At 33.5% G+C, this 23,846-nt stretch overlaps 5 protein-coding genes across 5 annotated transcripts; 3 read left to right on the forward strand and 2 right to left on the reverse strand.

Moving 5' to 3' along the window:
- Nucleotides 1-1,533: 1,533 nt before the first annotated feature.
- On the forward strand, nt 1,534-3,440 carry LOC11410313 (aspartic proteinase PCS1). The gene has a single exon (XM_003600645.3). It carries the CDS (start codon nt 1,748-1,750, stop codon nt 3,077-3,079), a length of 1,332 nt encoding a protein of 443 aa, XP_003600693.2. The 5' UTR covers nt 1,534-1,747; the 3' UTR covers nt 3,080-3,440.
- Nucleotides 3,441-11,142: 7,702 nt separating this feature from the next.
- Nucleotides 11,143-12,998, forward strand: LOC11411240 (E3 ubiquitin-protein ligase bre1). The gene is made up of 2 exons (XM_003600647.3): nt 11,143-11,350; nt 11,662-12,998. The coding sequence occupies exons 1-2, from the start codon at nt 11,169-11,171 to the stop codon at nt 12,500-12,502; spliced, it is 1,023 nt and encodes a 340-aa protein (XP_003600695.3). The 5' UTR covers nt 11,143-11,168; the 3' UTR covers nt 12,503-12,998.
- Nucleotides 12,999-13,002: 4 nt separating this feature from the next.
- LOC11419010 (splicing factor 3B subunit 4) lies at nt 13,003-18,483 on the reverse strand. Its single transcript, XM_003600648.4, has 8 exons — nt 18,166-18,483; nt 17,980-18,068; nt 17,850-17,906; nt 17,318-17,380; nt 17,149-17,214; nt 14,577-14,663; nt 13,839-13,932; nt 13,003-13,741 (listed from the first exon to the last, which is right to left on the reverse strand). The coding sequence occupies exons 1-8, from the start codon at nt 18,317-18,319 to the stop codon at nt 13,212-13,214; spliced, it is 1,140 nt and encodes a 379-aa protein (XP_003600696.1). The 5' UTR covers nt 18,320-18,483; the 3' UTR covers nt 13,003-13,211.
- A 1,593-nt stretch (nt 18,484-20,076) lies between these two features.
- LOC11411241 (uncharacterized) lies at nt 20,077-22,045 on the forward strand. The gene is made up of 5 exons (XM_024778920.1): nt 20,077-20,450; nt 20,875-21,069; nt 21,253-21,478; nt 21,590-21,715; nt 21,980-22,045. The coding sequence occupies exons 1-5, from the start codon at nt 20,077-20,079 to the stop codon at nt 22,043-22,045; spliced, it is 987 nt and encodes a 328-aa protein (XP_024634688.1).
- A 403-nt stretch (nt 22,046-22,448) lies between these two features.
- On the reverse strand, nt 22,449-23,464 carry LOC11409716 (uncharacterized). The gene has a single exon (XM_003600650.3). It carries the CDS (start codon nt 23,201-23,203, stop codon nt 22,658-22,660), a length of 546 nt encoding a protein of 181 aa, XP_003600698.1. The 5' UTR covers nt 23,204-23,464; the 3' UTR covers nt 22,449-22,657.
- Between the last annotated feature and the right edge of the window lie 382 nt (nt 23,465-23,846).

The following is a 23,846-nucleotide window of genomic DNA, read 5'->3' on the forward strand; positions in this document are numbered from 1 at the left end:
TACAAAATAGACAACATAACCACATCAAATTTTATACATTACACTTACATGTATGAGCAATTGATGTAGCAACAAATATGTATATGATTTATTCTCTTGACAAAAAAATAGATTTATTCAAAAACAATATTAAATGCGACGCCGTTGCTAACTGATAAAAAGCATGTGTAGATACATTGTATATTTCCTCTAGTGTTTAGAAATTTGACAAAGAATGAACATGTCAAGCCAACAAACATTTCCATTTGAAACAGAACACGTACATATTCCAAATTAAAGTTTTAAATTTATTAAATTGTTTTTCTATACAATTTCATTGCTGAAATTGTAACTATCAGTTTAACAATTCTCATGTTAAGTTCTATGAGGAAGTCAATGTCGTAGTTCATATCTTAGCAACGGTAGCGACGTTAACCCCTAGCCCTCAACCATGATTTTCCTACATGTATTTACTCCTTTATTATTAATGAAATGAATTCATTGTTTTTGGGTAAAATAATGACCTTTTTGATCAACTTGGTACAATTTCAGGAACTAAATTGCTAATGGCATTATAAAAATCAAAGACATAGTTTGAGTGATGATTAAAATTTCAAAGAAAAAAAAAATCTTCATTTACTCCTTCCAATGTAGTACTATAAATCTAAAGAGATATCCATTTACATATAAGTGTATGTAAATGAAAAAATAACGATTTTGTGAGTGTAGTTCAGATAATAAAAAATAGAGATATTGGATATGTTGGGGAATTAGTTAAACTTGCAATACTTATCTTTATAGTATTAATCTGTCGGTTTCCTCGCTACTATATTAAAAACATTATGAAAAAGTTATGTATATGGTCTTTAAGTTTGACCATGAAGGTCCTTTAAGTTTGACCATTTTCATGGATTAGTGTTAATGTTTTTAATCAGCCCTTTGTAACTTTTGGATTGCATTGGTTATCTTTTTAACAAGTTTGGTTAAGAAAACGCGTCATAACTTAATTTTGAAATGATTCACATAGACATGTCAAATTCGTCCTCGTGAGTTTAGTTCAGTTTGTAAGAGTAATACATAATATATGCAAGGTATAGGGTTCGAACCACGGACACCACAGAAAAAAAATGTCAAATCCATCAATTTTCGCTCTCATTAACTTTTTAAAATTAAAATTCCTTAATTTTAAATTTAAATTCCTAATTCTAAAAACATAATAATCAAAGTACCTAATATTTTGCAACAATGTCTACTATCTATAGTTTGATAGTATTATGAATGTGCATCCGAAAGTTGTTTATTTCTAGTTTTGGAATAAAATTTGTGGTTCATATAAACGATTTAAAGATCAAATTTAAAGGACCGCCGATGTAATTTTGACCGGAATAAATAGGGTAGCAAGCTGTGAAGAAAGGGACACAATCATACGACACATGGCCATTCACATAAATGAAATTACAAAATCATTAACTAAGACACACCTTCCAAATTGAATAAGGTATGATCACAAGATGTGTAGAGATCTGTGTTTATGTCTTTGCTAAAGAATAATAATATGATCCACCCCACCCCACCCCCAACCGAACAAAACGCGTCTTCTTTTGTTTCCTTCCTCTCTTTTCTTTCCTCCCCATTCCACTCCACTTTTTCCCTTATATAAATCACAACCCAACACAGCATAACCAAAACCTCAACCCCTCAAAAAAACACAACCATAACCTTAACCACTTCAAAAACAAAACACACTCACTCTCTCTCTACAATAACCATGTTATTGTTCCAACATTGCAAAAACAAAAACAAAATGTATCTCTTTCTCGTTGTTCTCTTCTTCTCTATCAACCCTTCTCAACAAACAAACTCACTCTCACTCTCTTTTCCTCTAACATCACTCTCTCTCTCCAATGACACAACCTCAAAAATGCTATACACATCTCAACTATTTTCAACAACAAAAAAACCCAACAACCCACAAAACAAAACACCTTCATATAACTACAAATTTTCCTTCAAATATTCGATGGCTCTCATCATTAACCTCCCCATTGGAACACCACCTCAAACTCAACCAATGGTGTTGGACACTGGTAGCCAACTTTCATGGATTCAGTGTCACAAAAAACAACCTCCAACAGCATCCTTTGATCCTTCTCTCTCTTCAACTTTCTCTATCCTCCCTTGTACTCACCCTCTCTGTAAACCACGAATTCCCGATTTTACCCTCCCAACTTCTTGTGACCAAAACCGTCTCTGCCACTATTCCTATTTTTACGCAGACGGCACTTATGCTGAGGGTAATCTCGTCAGAGAAAAATTCACATTCTCACGTTCCGTTTCTACCCCTCCTTTAATCTTGGGCTGTGCTACAGAATCCACTGACCCTAGGGGTATTTTAGGAATGAATCTTGGTCGTTTATCCTTTGCTAAACAATCCAAAATTACTAAATTCTCCTATTGTGTACCTCCACGTCAAACTCGACCCGGTTTTACTCCAACCGGATCGTTTTATCTAGGTAACAACCCGAGTTCCAAGGGGTTTAAGTACGTCGGCATGATGACTTCTTCTCGTCAACGCATGCCGAATTTTGACCCCTTGGCTTATACCATCCCGATGGTCGGGATAAGAATTGCCGGTAAGAAATTAAATATTTCACCGGCAGTTTTTCGGGCCGACGCAGGCGGATCAGGTCAAACCATGATTGATTCCGGATCAGAATTTACTTATTTAGTTAGTGAAGCTTATGATAAAGTGCGGGCTCAAGTAGTTAGAGCTGTGGGGCCCAGATTAAAGAAGGGTTACGTGTACGGTGGAGTAGCTGACATGTGTTTTGACAGTGTAAAAGCAGTTGAAATCGGACGGCTGATAGGTGAGATGGTCTTTGAATTTGAAAGAGGTGTGGAGGTTGTGATTCCAAAGGAAAGAGTACTTGCTGACGTGGGTGGTGGGGTCCACTGTGTTGGGATTGGAAGTTCAGATAAATTAGGTGCTGCAAGTAATATTATTGGAAACTTTCATCAACAAAATCTATGGGTGGAATTTGATCTTGTGAGGCGTAGGGTGGGGTTTGGTAAGGCTGATTGTAGCAGATTAGTGAAGTAGAGATGAAGAGTGATTCAGTACGGAGTCGTGTATTGTGGTTTATCGTGTGTCGGTAGTGGTTGAGTAGGTTTGATTTTTTTTGTACGGAGGGAAAAAATATCTGATTTGTGTGGTCAGTGATCATCTTAGTGATGATGAGATCTAACGGTTCATGATGATACACGTGTGTAAACGACAAGTTTACGTTTGATGCTAAGATGTGGGGCATTTCTTTTGCAACATGAGTCAAAGCTGCTATAAGTAATTATTATTAGTTAACCATGTACACTAATGTGAATTTATGAGATTTATGTATATACGAGAATTAGAGATTATATTATTCATCATAATATAATATTAATGTTACTATTTTTTTAATCTTTAATATTACTATATATAGAATGTGAAATTCTTGTTTGTACCTTATTAAGTTGTGCAAATAATGTGATTTTTATGTTTAATGTTTAATTACATTAGTTGCATGTGTTTACAAATTCTTTCTCGATTACTATATATGGGTTGGTTTTTAGAGGCTTGAACTATACTACTAATACTATGAATGTTGCCACTCTTGGTCGGTTATGCATAATGCCAACAAAAACAAATGTTGGCTATGCATGTCATGCATGCACATCGATTAAAGTTTTCATTAATTTGATTTAACTTTTTTTTTTTCTTAAAACCAAAATATTATTAATGAAAAGTTAAGGGGTGCTTTAACATACAACATGGATTAATTGCGAATAATAAGTAGCGAGATTATTAAACCGAGAGTTGAAAACATAACAGCTCTTGGGAGGAAAAAGGTAGGAAAACCATAACCTTTGAAATTATCATTTCTCATTATTTATTTTTGCGAGAAACTTCTTGTTTCACATAAGAGTAATTGAATTCAAAATATAAAAAATAAGAGTAATTGAATGATATTTTTGAAATGTTAGTAATTAATTTTGACTTTGGTAAAATGTTCTAAACACCTCGAGTCTACATTATATTTTTTCCTCTAAAAACACTTTGTATTTTTAGGTATTGTTCACTTTAAATTTTTTAGGAACTCTTGTAGTTTTGTCCTTCAAGACATTTCGTTGAGTTGAGAAATATAAATGTTGTGTATAACTACTCATTTTTAGTACAAAGAAAGAATTGTTATTGATCTCGATTCTCAAGAATTATAATTAACTGACATTAAAGTTAATTACAATCAATTTTTTATTGGTTGTACTTAAATTATTCTTTATTTTTTAAAATAGTAATAAATGACTATATATTTTTTGGTCAAGTAACCTATATATTTAAGCGATACATAAACATAAGAAATTGATGTACTGAATTTTTTTTTTCAAAAATAATCATCTAAAAAAGTTGTGCTGGTATATAGTATTTCTCTATGTCATGTTTGAAAAAATAATAATAAACACACTTACTAGTAATTTTAAAGAGTGAATTTATATTTAGAGGATGGATAGTTGTAACTAGGGATGAATGAGTAAAAGGATGGAAAAATTATGATCTGTTTGGACATGGAACTCCTAAAACCTCACAACTCAAAAGGCAAAGTTTGATTACTAGAAACAAAGTGAGAATGAAATGATGATGAAAAAGAAGTTACGTCACAGTCACATTGGTAGAAGTAATAGTTATAGTTATTGGAGCCAGCTGTGACATAAAAATGTGGAGCAGACTTCCCTTTCACTTTGAGGGTTTTGCGGGGTTTTAAACCCCTCAATCGAGAAAGTTTGATCCCAACGCAATGCAATGCATATGCCATGTTTGGGTTCGAAAGCAGTAAAGCTAAAGAGATTTTTCTGTAGAGAGAAATGATGTCCACAATAATTTACAGCTATCCACAGCTCACAAAAAAGATGCCATAAGCATGGTTATACTTATAATTTATAAACACTGCCGTCTTCCTTGAAAAGGCGAATTGCATTGATCGAGAAGAATTCAAACTTCAAACTCAAACGGTAAAATAGATTTTGAATACCAAAATAGAAACGTTGATAGTACTAAGTGATTTGTTTATTTTTTAACCGACTTTGCTAACCACGCCTTAAGAAAAGAATGTATTAGTAGAAATTTTATTTTGGAAATGCAAATTTTTATCTCTCTAATAGCAATAGTTACACAACTTTTTGTTGTAAAGTTACTTATTTCATATTTTAATCAATGTCTCAAGAACACTCGTTAGCATTTTCCTTTTTTAATTAATTAAATTTGTAAAGTTACTTAGTTTTTTTTGATTAATTAATTACTCCATCCGGACACATTTATAAGGAAAAAATTATTTTTTAGATTTATTTGATATTTAATGTATTTAGTCTATATATAAACCAAATACATTATGTATTCAATGAACCTAAAAAATATATTTTTTCTTATAAATGTGAATGTAGGTAGTATTTCTAAGAGTGAATGTGTTATATATAATATGATATGTGTTTGAATACAAATCAAGGATTCATAAATTAACAAAAGTTTAGCGTGTTGGTCACCGACGTCCGACACAAATCAAGGGTGTCATTAATTGGCTTAATTGTGGACGGTAACTAAGGGTGAGAAGAGGTCAGGAGGTCCGACAGGGGCCTACAACATAACCTATTTAAAGCCTAATTCGGCCTAGTTCGTTTAATAAAAATGACAGACTCTAACTTTTTATAAAGCCTATTTGATTAAACAGGTCAAGCTAAGGCTTACAAAAAAGCCTATTAAGCCTGTCAGACCGGACTATTAAACTTTTTAAATATAAATTATCGTCCATTATTGATATTGTAAAGTTTTTTTTTCTTTCATAAACTCAAGTATTCATATGAGTTGGTTATTTAGTAGCATATATATTAATGTGATTAGACATTCATAAGATTTCGTTATTTAATAGCATACTTATTCATGTGCTTTATGTCTTCATAAGTTTTGGCCTATTTAGTAGTAGTCTTATAGGTGTTGTTAGATCTTAGTGTAAAATAGGTTTTCAGGCTTCATCAGATCTTTAAAAGGTCAGATCAAACCTTGAAAATTAACCTATGACGGATAATAGGTCATACTCAATCCTATAATCCAGGCTTAGGTAATACAAAGTGCAGCTCAGCCTAGCCCATTTTCATCCCTAATGGTAACTTAATATTTGGGAATGCATATGATATAGTCTTTTATAAATAATGTCAACTTTTTTAGGGTTTCGAGGGTTTTGGGACCTTTCCCCTTGTCAAACCCAAACCTAAAGTTGGGGTATGGTCTCTGTTGAATAATTTATCCTTAGTTTTAAATAGGCTTTTAGACTTCATTAGACTTTCAAAAAGGCCAGATCAGACCTTAAAAATGAACTTATGACGGATAATAAGTCATACTTAGGCCTATAATTTTTGAAGTATGTCAGGCTTAGGCCTTACAAAGCCCGACCTAGCCTAGCCTATTTCCACCATAATGGTAACTTAATATTTAAGAAATACATATGGTATAGTCTTCTATAAATAATGTCCATTTTTTAGGGTTTCGAGGGTTTTGAGGCCTTTCCCCTTGTCAAACCCAAACCTAAATTTAGGGTATGGTCTATGTCGAATATTCTCTCCTGATTGGCAATGAATGGATGATGTACGGAGAAATAATATGTATTTTGCCTTATATGGAATAAGCCTTTTTTTTTCTTTCAGTTGGTGCCTTTTTTGGTCGATCGAGTATTGGTCGAAGACACAGAGAGGCGAAGACCAAAGATAGTCTTAGCTCCACAAGTCAAGTCCTTATGCATGTAAGAGTCCGACCTATGTTGGATGCGGTCGATCTTTTCCTAGACCTCCTTGTTGGTTGTATTAAACTTCTTTGGTCGAGTCATTCGGTGCAAAACATAAGGTACCGAACATAGTCCTTCAGTGTTGACTCTAAAGGATGAAGGCGGCCTTACATGCCGTTGATATTTATCTTAGTTGATGCCAAGAGGTTTAGGTTGTAATTTTGTTTGTTTTCTCCATTGATTAAAAAAGCACTTGTGTCATTTTAGACTTTTTTTTTTTTTACACAAAATGAAGAAAAATTGTAAATAAATGAAAGAGTAACAATTTTGTAAAATTATTTTAATTAACTATTGAATGTTGATCACTTTGATATATATGTACATGTACTATTTTTTTCTTCAAATAATTTAGTGGTTATAATTCATTTTTTAAGATGAATAAATCAGGTTTCAGGGTTTGAACTCTGACTATACATATAAAAATGTATTGTCTCTACCAATTGAGTTGTGCTCGTGGGGACTACATATGTGTACTTATGATAACTTGAAAGTGATGTATATAATATTTAATGTAAATGATAAAATTAAAGGTATTTTGATATAAATATACTACAATTAAACAATATATTAATCCGTATAAAAAAAAACTTAATATATTATGGCCTCGTTATATTTCAATAACTTTTTTTAGTGTTAGTCATTTGTTTCCCAGGGAAAATGAATCTTGATAATCTAAAATTTAGTCGAAAGATAAGTAAAGTCTGGCATCAGAACTACGCGACCTTTAAAACAAAATTACTATATATAGTTCATCATGGTTGAATCGATATGTTTAGAGGCATAAAACAAAGGAAAATGCTTGTTCCTGCGAAAAGCCAATCCACGAAAACCACGACTTCTTATCTGCCGTTTATTTTCATCAATACACGACCATGATGTCCACCAAATCCGGACTAAACAATTTTCCATTTCTATAAAACAACAATGCATTTGATTCTTATTTTTCGTGTGCCAATTCTTCGTAGAAAATAGTACTCCTCATTTTATAAGAGAAAATATAGATAGACACCATTTTTTCATACCACTCTTGTACACACCGTATGTGTGAGGGTATTTTGGTAATGTGTAACAAAGGATATGTAGTTATTTTGAACCCAGATTGCCACATGTTGCATTTATGTGTGAGGGTTTAAAGGGTGTATGTCACCTATGCGTGTCTATGTATAAACACTCATTTATAATTAAGCCTTTTGAAATAAAATAAAATAAAAAAGTCAATTTTGTTGAGTCTAATAGTTGAATCTAGAACAAGTAAGAAATGAGACACTTCTCCTGACCAACTAAGTTGGAGAAACATCTACGTTTAATTATCATATTATACATTTATAACTAAATTGATATTTTAAGACTTTTTTATCCAAAATTTTGAGGTCTTAAACCCTAACTTAGACTGCTTAGCTCTAAGGCCAACTTTATAATCATTTAGAATCTGTCTAAAGATACATGTTAACATTATTATGCATATACTAAAGTCTAAAGAAATGGAATAAATAGAGTATTTATTTATAGATAAGAAAGTAGGTGGTTTTGGGGTTTAATGTTGTATACATAAATGACATAATAGTTATGAGAATGGTCCCGTGTCTTTGGCCTCGTGTTTCAAATTCATTACTACTTCTTTAAGCTGCCCACCCATTGCTACTTTACTGCAAACCAGCTTGTGTTGATCAATTAAAATTAATTTTCCATTTCTCATTATATCATCATCCTATTGCTTTACCCTTTAGTTGGTAATTTGTTGTGCTAGAGCCAGACAACCCTTAAGAGATAACGGGATCTTTTTTTCTTTTTTTGGTTTAGTTGGTACTACAACAAGTCATGGGGTTCACGAACACCAAAGATAAAGATATTTTTTATATTCTCATTTAGTACTACAAAGATCTAGACACATAGCATAATGAAATGCACATAAACTAACTTAATCAACCAGAATACACCAATTAATGAATAAGTCTATCAACTAGAATGACATGTAGGCTTAACTTCAATCCTACAATATGATACACACCAGCAACTTCCCTTAGCATTATTATGTAAATAACTGAATTTGAGGAATTTAATGGACACATGACATGTGATTTACAAATAAAGGAGTTGGTGAAATGAAAGTTTAACATAAAATACTCATTCAGCATGCTATAAAATACTCTTTCCTTTTGATACTCTCTCAGTGACCTAAGTTTTATAGTTGCCCTTCTTCTAACTTGCTTTTCAGTAAAAAGTAAATTTTATACCAATTATAACAAAAAAATAGAGAACAAATATACTATTTTTATTAAAATTTTCCAACAATAGTAATTAAGGTCCACATTTAGATTAGATCTATGTAGACACCCTTTTTAGTATTGAAAAATATCAAAAAATGAGTTTTTTTAGGAGTATAAATACGAAATAGCTATAACCAAGTAAAAGAGCTTGATCAAGTGATACAAATGAAATGATTAACTAGGCTTCTTAACCATTTGATCACAGACTTGAACAATGTCCAATACGTATGAAATACTAACTAACATATATCGAAAGATGTCAACCTCTTAAATAAGTTTTAGCTACCTCAAGAAATTAATCTTAGCTTTTCTGTGTAGATACATTGGTTTACAATAATAAGTAAAAGTTGCTCTACTTTTAATGTGAAAATCATTAGTATCTTCGTATCCAAGGCAACCTGTGTTCGAGGTCAATAGATCAAAAAGAAGGGATGAGCTTTACTTTTAACTTAGGGAGGCCAAGACAAAATTGGAATAAAACTTTTTTAAAAAAGTACAAAGCTGAGAAAAAGGGTTGTGAATTTACAAAATTGTGTCTAGTTAAAATTTTGAATTTGTAATTACTACAATTTGTCAATGACATGTATATAATATAATAACCAACCACCCATGCATATATTCTTTCCCAAAAAAAAAACATACATCATTCATGTCTTATAATAAATAAAATATTTAAAAAATGCACATGAAAAAGAATGTCTCTCTTTTACTAATGAGAAATCATTTTATTTGTTTTTTTTTCCTTCAATTTTTAAAATGTTACATTTGCTTCTAAGTTTTATCTACCATTGCATATTTGCATGGCAGTGACACGGTCAACTCTTCTTTCTATTAAATTCACCATGCAAACATGGGAGATTATGTGTTTCCCCATAAAATTCGTTATGGTGACCAAAATTCAACCATCTCTTCTACAATCTCCAAATTTTCTCTCACTCTAACTCTTTATATCCCATCTCCATTTTATCAACATTGAACACTAATTTTAATTAGCAAATTCATAATCCAATATGATTTGAAGAAGAATAGAAGGTGACACTCCATATCTTTTCTTATATCCTTCTATTATGAATGTGAGCACCCTTCATCAGCCATGATTTCAACTCTTCTTTCTATTAAATTCACCATTTCTTTCTCTAATTACTTTCTCAATATATGATTTTTTTTTTCTTATTGCTTTTTTTTTCAGAACTAAATCAAAAACTTTGATTGCTTGTAAAGAAAACTTGTGATTGTCACCTCTCTCAATCTCCGGGGACCCAATGTATCCAAGGCTTCCTAACTTCTTCATTTTTTTTTTGTTTCTTTCTTGTTTTGTGTTTTCTAATGAAGGCTCTCACCCAAAAGAAAAAGATAACTCATGAATAAAAGTAAAAGAACTCATGCAATGGTTAATTTTGTGGTTCTGAAATAAAATAAAATAGTATTGTACCGTATAAAAGTATTCTTTTTTCCTTAAAAAAAAAAGTATTCTTTTTACTCTTGAATTAATAAATTTCGAGTTTTTAACACATCTCACTTAACTCCATTATGAAACTTACGAATCCAACAAATTTGCATATATCTGTGCACCATAGAACTATTCCTCATACGAGTCATATATGCACCTTTGAAATTTATGTTTATTTGCACTTTTGATCCCCTATTTTATTAAATTGATGAAAATAAACCATTTATAAAATCGAACTTTTACTCTCCCTATTTTCACATTTATTGTATTTTTGGTCCCAAAAAAGGTGAATTTTGATCTCATCGGTGATATGTTTATTTAGATACAGCTTTAAGCCAATAAATCATTTTTTGGAGTAAAAAACCAACCATTTTTATTGACAATAATAATGGGTTAGGATTAAAATTACAATAAATGTGAAATTAGAAAGACAAAAAAGTTTGATTTTAACGGAAGGAAACTATTTTCGTAAATTCAATAAAATAAAAGACCATAAGTGCAATTAAACCTAACTTTTTATGTTAATGCTATATTCCATAGCTAGGTTATGACCATGTTGTGTGTGTTTTGAATATGGAAGGTCGCCGGGAAAGACCATTTTATGAAGAAATGTCAACTACGGAGAGCAAGCGAGAGAAGCTAGCGGGCTTGTCTCTTGACGATATCTTAGCGAATCAACAAAGACACGGCTCTACACCGCCAAGCTCTACAACGCCAAGGCAACCACCCCCTAAAAGTCGAACCCTCATAGACATTATCAAAGACGACGAAAGCAACAAAAAAGATCGCAGGTAACTATAATCATTTAATAATAAGTAATAACACAATTTTTTGACATATATATAAAAAGAAGTGGTTTTTTTTCCTTCCTCTAAAAAGAAGTGTTTTTTTTCCCTTGTAGAGTAACTAACTAATTATTGTATAATGATAAACTAAAACTCACAATGGCATCTACAATTTGTTGCTGATCTCAACTTCTGTATTTTCGTTTTACATGGTTTATTGATCAATTTTATTTTATGGAAACAATAATGTTAGTTTAAAAAGTTTAAGATTATCAAATAATAAGCTCACTACTACTTCATTTTCATTGATATGGAAGATCTTGGAAAGCCTTTAAAGACAAGCTTCGGCTAAAGCGTGCTGGCTCTGCTTGGACATCATCAATTCCCATTCCAACATCCGACATCCCTATCCAAAATCCAAACAGCAGAAGCTTTTCACAATTCGGTCGTCGCAACTCAGTTCGAGTCCAAACTCATTACGACTCAGACATGTCAACACACCAAGTAGATGAGCTCGATCCATCAGATGAATCCAATGCTCCAGCTAGCAGGCCAAAATTCACTCGTGGGAGCTCAACTCGGTTCACGGCAGATTCCTCTGAGAATTCTGGCGGAGGAAATCTACGACCACAACTATCACGCAAGAATTCCACCAACGTGTCATCGGCAGATCCATTCCGAAAAGGGCGTGTAGTGACTTTTCGAGACAGCTTCGACGATGAGGAGCCCGACGATGATACCAAGCATCCAGAGACGGGGAGGGCATTATCGGCGAGAGAAGCAGTGGCGGCACAAGAAGCAGCAGAAGCTGCAGCGGAGGCTGAGGCTGAGGCCGAGGCTGCAACAGGACCTCCGACGATGTCGTTGATGGATTTGTTAGGGGAGACTGATAGAGAGATGGGGTTGGAAGGGTCAAGGTATATATTAAGTGATGAGGAAGATTTTTCTGATGATGATTATGAGGAAGGTGAAGATGATGAAGATGGGGAAAGTGCATTGGAACACACTTGTTCTATTTGCATGGTGAAGCATAAGGGTACTGCTTTGGCAGCTTGTGGCCATAGTTTTTGTAGGATGTGTTCAAGGGAGCTTCTGGTTTCTAAGGGAAATTGTCCACTTTGTAATAATTTCGTTTTAGAGATTCTTGAGATTTTTTGATTTGTTGATTATTCTAAGTTCTTGATATTTTTTTATTTAAGTTGGGAACTCTTTACTGATTTGTTGTTGTTATTATTTTTTTCATTTAAGGTAGAATTTATAAGAGTGTGGATGATGATCTCACTCTTAGTCTTTGTTGTTATTATATCGTCCAGAAGTTTTAGGGTCATTCAATAGATGGCAACAAATATGATACATCTACCACGATCTTTATTTATAGAAAGGAAAAAAAATGCAGTTATGCTCATTAGATTGGAAGTTATACTCCATTTTGCAGTTGCAGATATCACGTGATCAAGTCAAAACGTGCCCTTTGACAAGATATCACGGAAATCCTAGAATTTTATTTCATTTTTAAAAAAATGTCAACTATTCTACTCTTTTTTTATATTATTTAGGACCTACATACAAAACTTTATCTCCGTTCAAATGTTAAAACTATTTGGACCTATATAGAAAGAGTAAACACCTAAGGTTTGTTGAAAAAAATGTGATGAAAATTGTAATAAGACAGTAAAATATGGATATCATGCTGTAAACCTAAAACTCAAATTGTCTAATTTGTTGGGCATGATTTTAACTATCATGTACGTTAATATTACAATCGATCCGCACCACTTAAAGTTAGAAATATAACGCACCAAACTAACAATAAACAGGCAAAATTCCAGATGGTGGTCAGGAACATTCTCGTAAGAATTGCATTTTTTTAACCTGAAGGTGGTCGCATTCCATGGTGATTGGGAGGTGGCGGTGGCGGCATTGAGTTCTGAGGATATCCCATAGGATGTCCACCCTGTTGCTGAGGTGGTGGTGGTGGTCGCCAAACTTGTTGCTGGCCTGCCATTACTGATGGCGGTGGAAGAGGCCTTGGAGGTCCCTGCATACCTTGTGGAGGTGGCGGCGGCGGCATCTGCATCGAGTGAGGTGGCCTGAACTGTTGCATTGGAGGAGGCATTCCCTGTTGCATCATTGGTTGACCTTGCTGTTGTTGATGCCATACTTGTTGTCCAGGTGGTGGCATCTGCATAGGCTGAAAGGCTGGGGCTTGTGGAGGTGGTGGTTGGATGACATGAATAGGAGGGGGGGCGACACCATTAGCGAAGGGGCGGGGTGGCACTGGAGCAGGAATGGTACCATTAGCCTGAGGAGCATTGGGAAGTGATGGTGGCCCACTTGCAAATAAAGTATGAGGCCTGCTCTTCTGTGCCGTCGGATTACTTGCAGCCAAAACTCTTTCTGCATCAAAGGAAATATGAGAAGATAACTAAAGATAGTACTGAAACAGAAGGCTTTAATTGATCCCATAAAAAAAAGTGGCAAGAAAGGGGCTCACCTGCGGGAGTACCGTGCCTTTCGCCTTTAGTGTCTTTCTTATAAGCATACGATACTGTAATTTGACGATTGCAAAGATACTGTCCATTCATTGCCTGTGAAATATAGAAATAATTCATTATCAGTGATGAGGGAATGTTCACTTCCTTCTATATGGTTGTGTTTTCCACTTAAAATTATGAATTAAGCATCATATTCCCTAATTTAATGCTCTATTTGATTTTATCTACTCCTTACATCTAATATGGAATATTAAAATAACAAGATGAATAAGCCAAGTAATACCAAGGAAAAAGACAAATATTCAACTCCTACTTTTCTAATTGATGTTTCATGGTGTCAGACAAACAATAATCTCTACATTTTTCCCAATTTTCAAATCCCTTTTCTGCAGCATGAATTCATTTGACTTAGAGAAGACAAGAAATATAAGGAAGTTGTCTTTGATCAAATGATGCCACAGAATCATGAAACACTCGAAATGAAGTCAAATATAAAACTTGATGGGTGTGGAAATGATTTTAAATGTTTTACTGTGTGTATTTATAATACAGGGTCTTACAGCCCGAACGAGTCTATGATTAGATAGTAGATACAAGGTAACCTATCCATCCATCTATTTTGTTTGTTATCAAGTGTTATATACTCCTATGAGTAAGCTTAAATATGAGAATAACAAGAATGAAAGATTGATCTCATGCATTTCTATATATGATTCAAACACCAATACAAGCCATACCTCAATAGCCGAATCAGATGCCTCAAATGAATCATAGCTTATGAAGCCAAAGCCTCGGGAATTCCCTGTGTCAGGATCTCTCATGATCTGCAGTGAAATGCCTTGAACATCAGATCATATGCTAAATTTTGACGCGTAAAATTTAACCCTCAATGGATGGATGGTTAATACAACTGAAGGAGTATGAACATAAATACGAGATAGAACTCGTAGCAATTTACACATATAAATGCACATGTATGGGATGATTTAAGAGTACGAACATGAATATAATTAAAACTGAAAGTGGAACCGTCCAACATAGTATAACCCATCCATCAGATAAAGTACTTAACCTAAACTAACTTGTGGACCTGTCTCAGGTGTTATTTAACGGGGAAGATAGTTATAGATGTGTTATCCGAGGATACATATATTTTGTCATACTACAAATAATCTGAGCATATAAAGCCTAAAAATGTGGAAAAGTACTCAAAATGTAGTCATCCACTTGATACTAGACTGAACCTTTTCAAACAAAACATGTAGAGAGAACATCAGTGGTAAGTAACTTTTAATGTAATTAGCTATAAATATCGCAAATTGATTGAATCTCCTAATTGTATCTGGATTGTTGGCTACTTTGGGTTAGGTGTTATTTCCCCAATGAAGAGGGAAACTGTGGCTGTGGCCTCACCTTCCATGGCAGATAGGGACCTGATTGATGAAATGGAAAATTTTAATTTCTGTGACACCTTACGTCAAACTTTACAAATTTGGGAAAATTGCTTAATAAATATTTAATTATTATTTGTAGGCACTAGGCACACTAATTATATCGAATGTGATATATCATATATGGTACCGATTTGAAAAATTTTAACATTTAATTAATGAGGAAAAGTTAATGATATCACGTCTTAAGGAGAAAACTGCCAACACAAGGTAATGGAAATCAGTTTCCAAAATGACTATTTGCAACCAATTCAGACAATTGAAATTACAGATTTGTTAGCTCCAAAGAAGTAATTGCTAAGCTAAAAATTACTTTTCCAGTTTGGTTTCTGAATGAGGTATAGTCTCACTGTCATTGGAAAAATAAATCTTAGCGGTGAGTGGGGATATGAATTTAAATTAACTGATTGATCTTGACATAAGATGGCATCCTTCTTTAATACAAAATTATCTAAACTACAAGGAAGGTTGGTAATGTTGCAAGGACAATAGCCACTATCAACAACATAATAAAGATATTTCTATTACTTAGACACCCTACTAATTACTTAACACCTCACTAATACTATTTATTTATTACATAATAACCCTTTTCCCTTATCCTTCATACTCGGGTCTCTATCATTTCCCAAGAGCAAACTCCTAATTTCAATGTACTCTCCTGAGTGTTGACATATGAGAATGAACAAGAAAAGAAATGATTCCCTTTTTCAAGACAAGATGTATACATCCTTAAACTCGTAACTTAAATATGTGTAGCAACCAGTTTTTATTAATAAAAGATGATTACAAACTAGCGAACGGCATGAGGGAGAAGCTAACACCACAAGGATTCTCCCTAATAACTAACAAAGATTGGTCTTTGTGAAAGTGAACAAGAGAATATTTCGTTTCTGATGGTGGTGGTGGTTAAATCTCCCTCCCAATTGTACGATTGTTAACTCCTGTGGTTAAGAGTGATCTCCTCGTTATTTCCTACGATTTAAGAAGCTACACTACAGCCTATATCATGGAAATTCTGTATTTTAGCGAATCAGTAAGGAGGATTCAATTCTAAAGGCTCTTTATTCAAAATATAGCGATTGCCATTAATGGGAGTTAAGAAAGTTGCAAACCCAGGGACTCCCTATATGGGTGAACTAAAGCAATCTCCAAGAACAAGGCTTGCTAAAGAAGGATGAGTGTCCAGTAGAATAGTGACCGAAAAAATTGATATATTTGATACTTAAAAAGGCCCGACACTACCTAATTGATACTTACAAGTCTTCAAGGGAAATCAGAAAGTGGATATACTCTTGAAAACCTTGTTGAGACCTAGGGTTTGATTTCTTGGACGGGCCAGCAGAGAATGATTAATATCGACTACCGGTCTGAGCTTTGAGGGTAAGTGTTGGGAGAGAATTCAGTGATAAGAATTAGCATTAAATGTGATTAGCTCGGTAAATATTGTGATTTGATTTGATTGTAATTTCTAAATTGTACTATTGTATCGGGCAACAAACACTCGTGAACCATTTCACGATGTGTCCAGATAATCCAAAGTCTCAATATTTAGTTCTCAGATAGCTTATAGGTACAGCAATTTTAGGTTCGGAATAATTTCTTCATTCTTTCATTTTTCCTCCAACTAGTAGGGTAGGATCAGTTAGCCTATATTATTAAATTCTGTATTCTCAGAAAACCAACAAGGGTTTCTTACTAAATCTTCTTCAATCACAAAAATTAATGGCCATGATGTAAAATAGTGTGTCAGTGATGTATGAAAAGCATTAATCACTGCTGCAAGCTGGATGCTTTTACTTAAATGAAACAAACACAACACTATCAGGTAAGATGAAAGAAATTAGAAGAGTAAAACCTTAGGATTAGTAACAATAACTCCAAATGCACTGAAAGTATCATACAACAGCTTCTCATCTACATCCTGCAACAGAAACATTAAAAGTCTTGTTAAATCTGATCTCAAAGCCTAGCACATTTTAAATTATTTAAAATTAGATGAAAAACTTGCATATTTGGTGACTTACAGGATCCAGATTGCCAATGAAAAGGTTTGCCCCGACATCCAAGCTCTTTTTATCTTGGGATGCCTATAACCAAAGAAATAGTAGATCAATACTCTTTAATCAAGTAGCATAGGCACTGAAATATCTCTTTCACCAAGTGAGAGACAACAATACAAGATAAGTATATAATTGGTGATTAATGAGAGATACTCAATTGTAAGAATGACATACAATAAGGATTGGGAAAATAAAAGAAGAATATTAGTATAACACTTGGTGGTTAGAACTTGGTCCACATAAAAATGGTGTGCAATGACAATGATTCCATTCTACGTGGAATGAGGATATCTGTTTTTAGTGCGAGAAAAATGACAAAGATAATCCCATCTAAGAATCTCTAAGATTTATTCCCAGATACAAGAACTCCGGTTCCCTCCAAGGAGAAATAGTAATGGAGATTATCGGCAATCATGAAGTGCTTATTGACATTATAATCTATTTCCATAGGCTCTCTCAAACAGTCTCACAAGTAAGTAGGAATGGAAAAAAGTACCTTATTTACACGAATTGGTTTCCCATAAAGTTTAATCATGTTAAGTACTTTAATAGCCTGCAATAGAAGAAGCAATTAGGTTTAAATTTGATAAATAATAGGGGAAGAGTAGTAAAAGAAAGAAACATACATAGTCAGCATCTTCTTCGCTGCGGAATTCAACAAATCCATAACCTTGATGTTGATTAGTGACTCTATCCTTAGGAACATACACATTAACTGAATAAAACAAAACAGAATAATAAATAAGTTAAGTTTATATGAGTTGAAGTGAATTAACCTAAAAAAATGAATGAGAGAGAGAGAGTGATAGTACCTACGGGACCAGCTTGAACAAAAAGCTCCCACAATAATTCCTCAGAAATCTGAGGGTCGAGATTACCGACGTAAGCAGTAGCATCTTGATTTCTCTCCGCCGAATGTTGGCCGAGCAGATTGGCACCCACACCCGGCGCAATTCGAGTCGTCATCTTTCACCAGCCGGGGAAGTTAGGGTTCTGTTAAAAGCTACTAACTGCTGTGATTCTGGGTTTAACTGGAACTCTGCCTGCGACCGTCACTGTATGTATCCGATAAATTTCTCTTTAATCAATAAATTTTATTTTATTTTTACAGCTAGGTAGTTAAGCGATACCTTATGTGAACAAAAAAATATTTAGTTTATATTAGTTGGGTCTCAAGGAATATATACAGAAGACCCATTCATTATTTTTCCATTATATCAATTTATATAACATAATTTTTATTTTTTTTTAATTTATATAACATAATTCAACTATATAACAAAATAAAAACAACAAAATAATTCAACATAATAGTACAACAACAATAAAATCATGTATCGGTCAAACTAATTTTTTATTAGATTCATTCATGTACATCTTGATTTCATCATATGTTCTAGAATATATCATTGTCTAAATAGCATGAACAAATCTCAACAATGTTGGGTCCATTAAAACTATATTGACCAGTTATATATATAACATGGTTCTCACCTTGTCGGTATGATGTTTCAATTAAGTGAATAGAGTGCATCCATTTGAGTTGATTGACGAACGACGATATCCAACACTAAATCTTTTTCATGTCATTGTGGTTGAGACGACCATCAACTTCGATTCTTCAAATCATATAGTGTAATATCAACATTGATCCTAAACAGTTTGAGTTCTCCATTATTGTAGTAAACTACAACTAGTTAGAGTTCATTTTGATTTGACAAGCATTCATTATTTTTGGTGGACCACAAAGATACAAATTTATGCAAATTTTTGTTTGTTGTGGATGGTAAAGATTGTCGTTGCATTGTCGAACACATAAAATCTTGTGTTTGATTGATTTGGATTTTACGGATAGTTAATTTTGCTATGAAATGTAATACTACTAGATAGTCTATATTTGAAATATGGTTTTTGTCGGGTCGAAACACCTCTTGTGCTTCCTCTTAACTTGTGAGTCAAGTACTCGTTATACTTTGTTAGTTTTGATTAATATAATTTCAGTATGCCGTTAGAATAAAATTAATAGCATTAATAATATGAATGTGTTTGGAAAAATTTAGGACTAGCAAATTTCTTAAAGGAAGCTTATCCTTCACAATTTGCCCAATTAATAGTTTGTATGAAAAATTGGGTGTCATGGAATATTTCAAGTCCCTAAACTTTAATCAACATTCATATTGAAACGCACACTTCCTTATTGTTCTCGAACTAGTAGTAGTATGAAAACAGAGCTATTTAATGCATGCTAGGCAAAAAAAATACTTCAATCATCTTTTCCAATTTACTATAGTTAACATTTTCAAGAATTTACATTTATACATACCTTGAAATAATAACAAAAACCGTGAAAAGTGATTCTTGCAATTCCATTATGCACCATTATATATAAATGCTCTAGTGTTAGTAGAATACATCTGTTTAACAATTTTGAATGCTAGTAGTATTTATTTTTGTATTTGTTTTTGTTTGGTAGTTGCAATCATGTCTCAGGTGTCCTTGAAACTTCTGGTAAACACAGAGACCAACCAAGTCTTGTTTGCTGAAGCAGGGAAAGATTTCGTGGACATTCTTTGTGGTTTCTTAACATTACCATTAGGAACATAGCAAGACTTCTTCAGAAAGAGTCAAATATAAAACCTGCTACAATTGGTTGTCTAAATTCTCTCTATCAAAGTGTGAAAAATCTTAGAGAAGATTGTTTTAAGACAGTAACATGCAAGGAAATGTTGTTGTATCCGAGGAACTCATCGGAAGATTACTGCAGCAGTCTTAAGCTTAACATTGATGCCACTGAGCCTACAAGGTACTTCTTGTATTCCAATGTGGCTAAATGTGAGTATCGGTTTCTGAGCAGTTTTAAAAATCTAAGATGTGAATGTGGTAGTGTTTTGGATCGTTTCGTTTCAGTGGAAAGTGACAAAGTATGCAACGGATTTGTTAAGGATAGTCCAAATTTTATAGTAACTGATGATCTAACTGTGTTGCCTAATTCAATGGATGCAAATTTTGGTCTCCTGAAGAGGTTTGGGATAAAAAGCACTAGTTTAGTGAAGGAAGTGAATATGGACATCACTGAGAAACAGGTTAATTCATCTATGTTTTTGCTTGTATTTTGACTGTTATTTACTTATTCATCACTTGGTCGCATTTTCACATTATAGTTACATTTTCAATTTTCATTGATGATGTGACTTAAATAGTGGTTATAAGTGGCGATCATCTTCCATTAAACAATAGGTTTGAGTTAATCTATATTATAATGTTAAAACTATCAATTTCGTCCTTAAACTATCTTTCACTCCGTCAATTCATATTATAAGGATTAAATTAATGGTTTATATGACATAGCTTCCTATTTTAGATATGTTGGTAATGAGTAAGCATGCATAGACAATAACTTTTATTTGACGTTTTTGCTATATGTTTACTATTTTTTTTATTGTTTTGTATTACAAACTAGGTGTTGGATCTATTGAAGTATTCCTTGCTGTCCAAGTCACCTTTGACTGATTTCTTCTTAGGAAAGGAAACACCTATTCGTTCTTTCTATTCGATAGAAGCATCGGATTCAAGCTGAGACTATTTGTTAGAAAAACAGATGGTGAGATATTGTTTGCTCAAGGAGAAGAAGATTTTGTTGACTTCCTTTTTAGCTTTCTCACTTTCTGTCTTGGCAGCATAGATTCTTTATATGCAAGCATATCTGATTTGGATAGGTACAAATGCTTGATGTCAAATGAAGTTATGAACAGACTTGTTGATCCTTGCATTGCTCCACAATTCAAAATATCCAAGCAAATATTACAAATCAATGAACCACAAGCATCTTCATATTATTGTTATTCTCAACGCAGTTATAGGGAAAGTATCATGCATGATCAATTCTCAATAACTTGCAGATTTAGGATGTTCCTAAATGAAACCTATACAAGGTTAAAGTTAGTTGATCCTAAATCATCTAAGGAAGGTCAAGAAGGTTATGCTAAAGGGCCTGCACTGTTCATGATTACAAATGATTTGGTTATAGAACCAATGTCTCAAATTTCAGCTTTATCTCTACTCAATCGTTTCGAAACTCCTCCTAGTAATGTGACTGAAAAAGATGTCTTCATTGGTCTCATGGAGGTAAGAAAGAGTGTTAAGTATTTACGAAAATATTTATGGACCATGTTGATGGATTGATTTACTAGGAAGTTATTTAGATGTTCCTTGTTTTAAAATGTTGCATTGTTGCAGGGTTTCACCATATTGAAAGCAGCTTTGACAATTGACATCAACATCAGCTCTAACAAACAGTCTCAACCACCTTTTCGCCTTCAGTCCGGATTGGACCTTAATGAGAAACATCTAAATAACTTCCTAGTAAATCAACCTACCAACCTGGCATCAAGATTTGAAAAAAATAAATTATCAAGCCTATTAGAAAATTATAATTAAAAAATGTAATATTTAATATTATTCATGAATCATGTTACTATATTTTGAATTTGTCAATTTGTTTTGTTTGCGGCACTAGTGTGTGTTTGTGTGTATGATGTTTCAATTTCACCACTTCACTTAGTGATTGGTTCCTTATTAACTATTCATAAGGCTCTTATTCACATTTGCCTTATAATTTTACTGTAGCAGAAAGAAACATGTGACTCTGCATTGAATTCACATCTTCCAGCACAGATTAGAGAGCTTGGGTGATTAGAGATCAATAAATGTCCTACATAAAAGGTTATGTTACCATCCCATATATCACATGATCCATGTCCAAAAGTTTCCTTTGACAAACTACTATACTACCTTGGATTGGTACAAGTCTTCAAGGATCTGAAACTGAATTACACCTATCTCTCTAGCAAATGTACTAACGGTCCTAGCATGTCATTGTGACTCTTCTTCATTGCCCTGGAGATTAGAGCACTTTTCTGGTATCAACATTTTCATTTCGCGAGCACTTCTCTTCGATCTCAAATACAAGCAAAAATATCTATGTATTTCGTTCATATTTACATTAAATAAATATTAGGGTCATCTTAACTTGTGAATTAATGACACATGTGAAGCAACCCAAAATAAAAATATTTTCTTAATACTTGTGCATTCATTTAATTAAAAGCTAAAATATTAAATTCAATGCAAGAATTCCAACGAGACTTAAGGGTATATATCAATGTAGACATGTTTACCCTTAAATGGCCAAATTAAATTTCTAAATCATTCCACAGTTAACACTAATCTTGTACAAAAACAATTGTTGGTAAACATATAATTAGAATGTGAGAACTAATTCGATTCTTCCTTGCTAGGTACTACTTAACTAGAGGTACACCTATGCTTCACAGACAACTGATCACCCCTTAAAGCACTTCCATGCACTACATCATTCCCACCACCACAAACAACAACATTTCTTGACCAAAACCCTTTGAAGTTGATAAACCTTTTCTTATTATTGATCCTTCTATTACCATCATCATTCTTTGCACAATTGCCATCCATATGTTGTTTGTTACTTGAGTCAATAAGGCTATCAAATTGCCTAGAAATGCTTTGTACTTCGTACGTGTCAAGTAGAGATTTGTTGTTTGCTATTGTTCCAACCTCAAGTCCGTTGCACGTAAGATCAGTTACCTCGGCCATTCTCATTGCTTCTAACTTGTATCGAGAAGGCCTCGGTGAACGTTGAGTTCTTGTAACATCAAATTCATTCGAAGACTTTTTTCTTTCAGATCTTGAACCATGTTGGTACCATGCCCATGCAGCTGCTTTTACAAGGGCTAACTCATCTCTGCTTTCTTGAGGTTGAGGCTTCCTTTTTTTCTCCATGAGAGAGCTCAGAGAGAAAAACTTTGTTGACATGATTATATAACTCACCACTTCCTCTTTTATAACTGTGAATGTTTGTTGGATAATGCTACGTTTCGTTTCTATGTTGAGCTGGTTGATAACTAATTCAAGTTTATCACAAGAGCGTCATCTTAAATTTTTAAAAATTTCATGACTGCATTTAGTATGGAAATGGGGGTAGTAGTGGTCCACAAGAGCATTGAGATAGATGATGGTAATTTGGTTTGGTCCTCCTTGTGAGAAATGGTTTGTTCTAGGCTATATATGTATTTTTGTGAATGTCAGCACTAGGAGAGGATGTTATTCTTTTGAAAATGTTACTTGCATCACCAAGCACATACTCTCACTCCTCACATGTGGGGCTACATCAAAATATAAATGTGGATACCAAGAGGAAAAAAGTATTATCCAATTTTTTAAAATTGAAATCGGTCATCAAACTACCGAGACTTCTGGATCATGATTCAACCGTTTGAAACCGCTCGAATCAAGATGAAACCACAATCAAACTTTGAGAATTCTAAACCGTAGTAATGGTCAGTTGAATGTTAGACTGATTTAATTGTCCAGTTTGGTCTTAAAACACTGGTTTTATCACACATCTAAATACTGAGATTCCAATCTTCAGTTGTTTTCAACAATCACAATATCAAAT

The sequence above is a fragment of the Medicago truncatula genome, chromosome 3, assembly GCF_003473485.1.
Source record: "Medicago truncatula cultivar Jemalong A17 chromosome 3, MtrunA17r5.0-ANR, whole genome shotgun sequence".
Lineage (NCBI taxonomy): Eukaryota > Viridiplantae > Streptophyta > Magnoliopsida > Fabales > Fabaceae > Medicago > Medicago truncatula.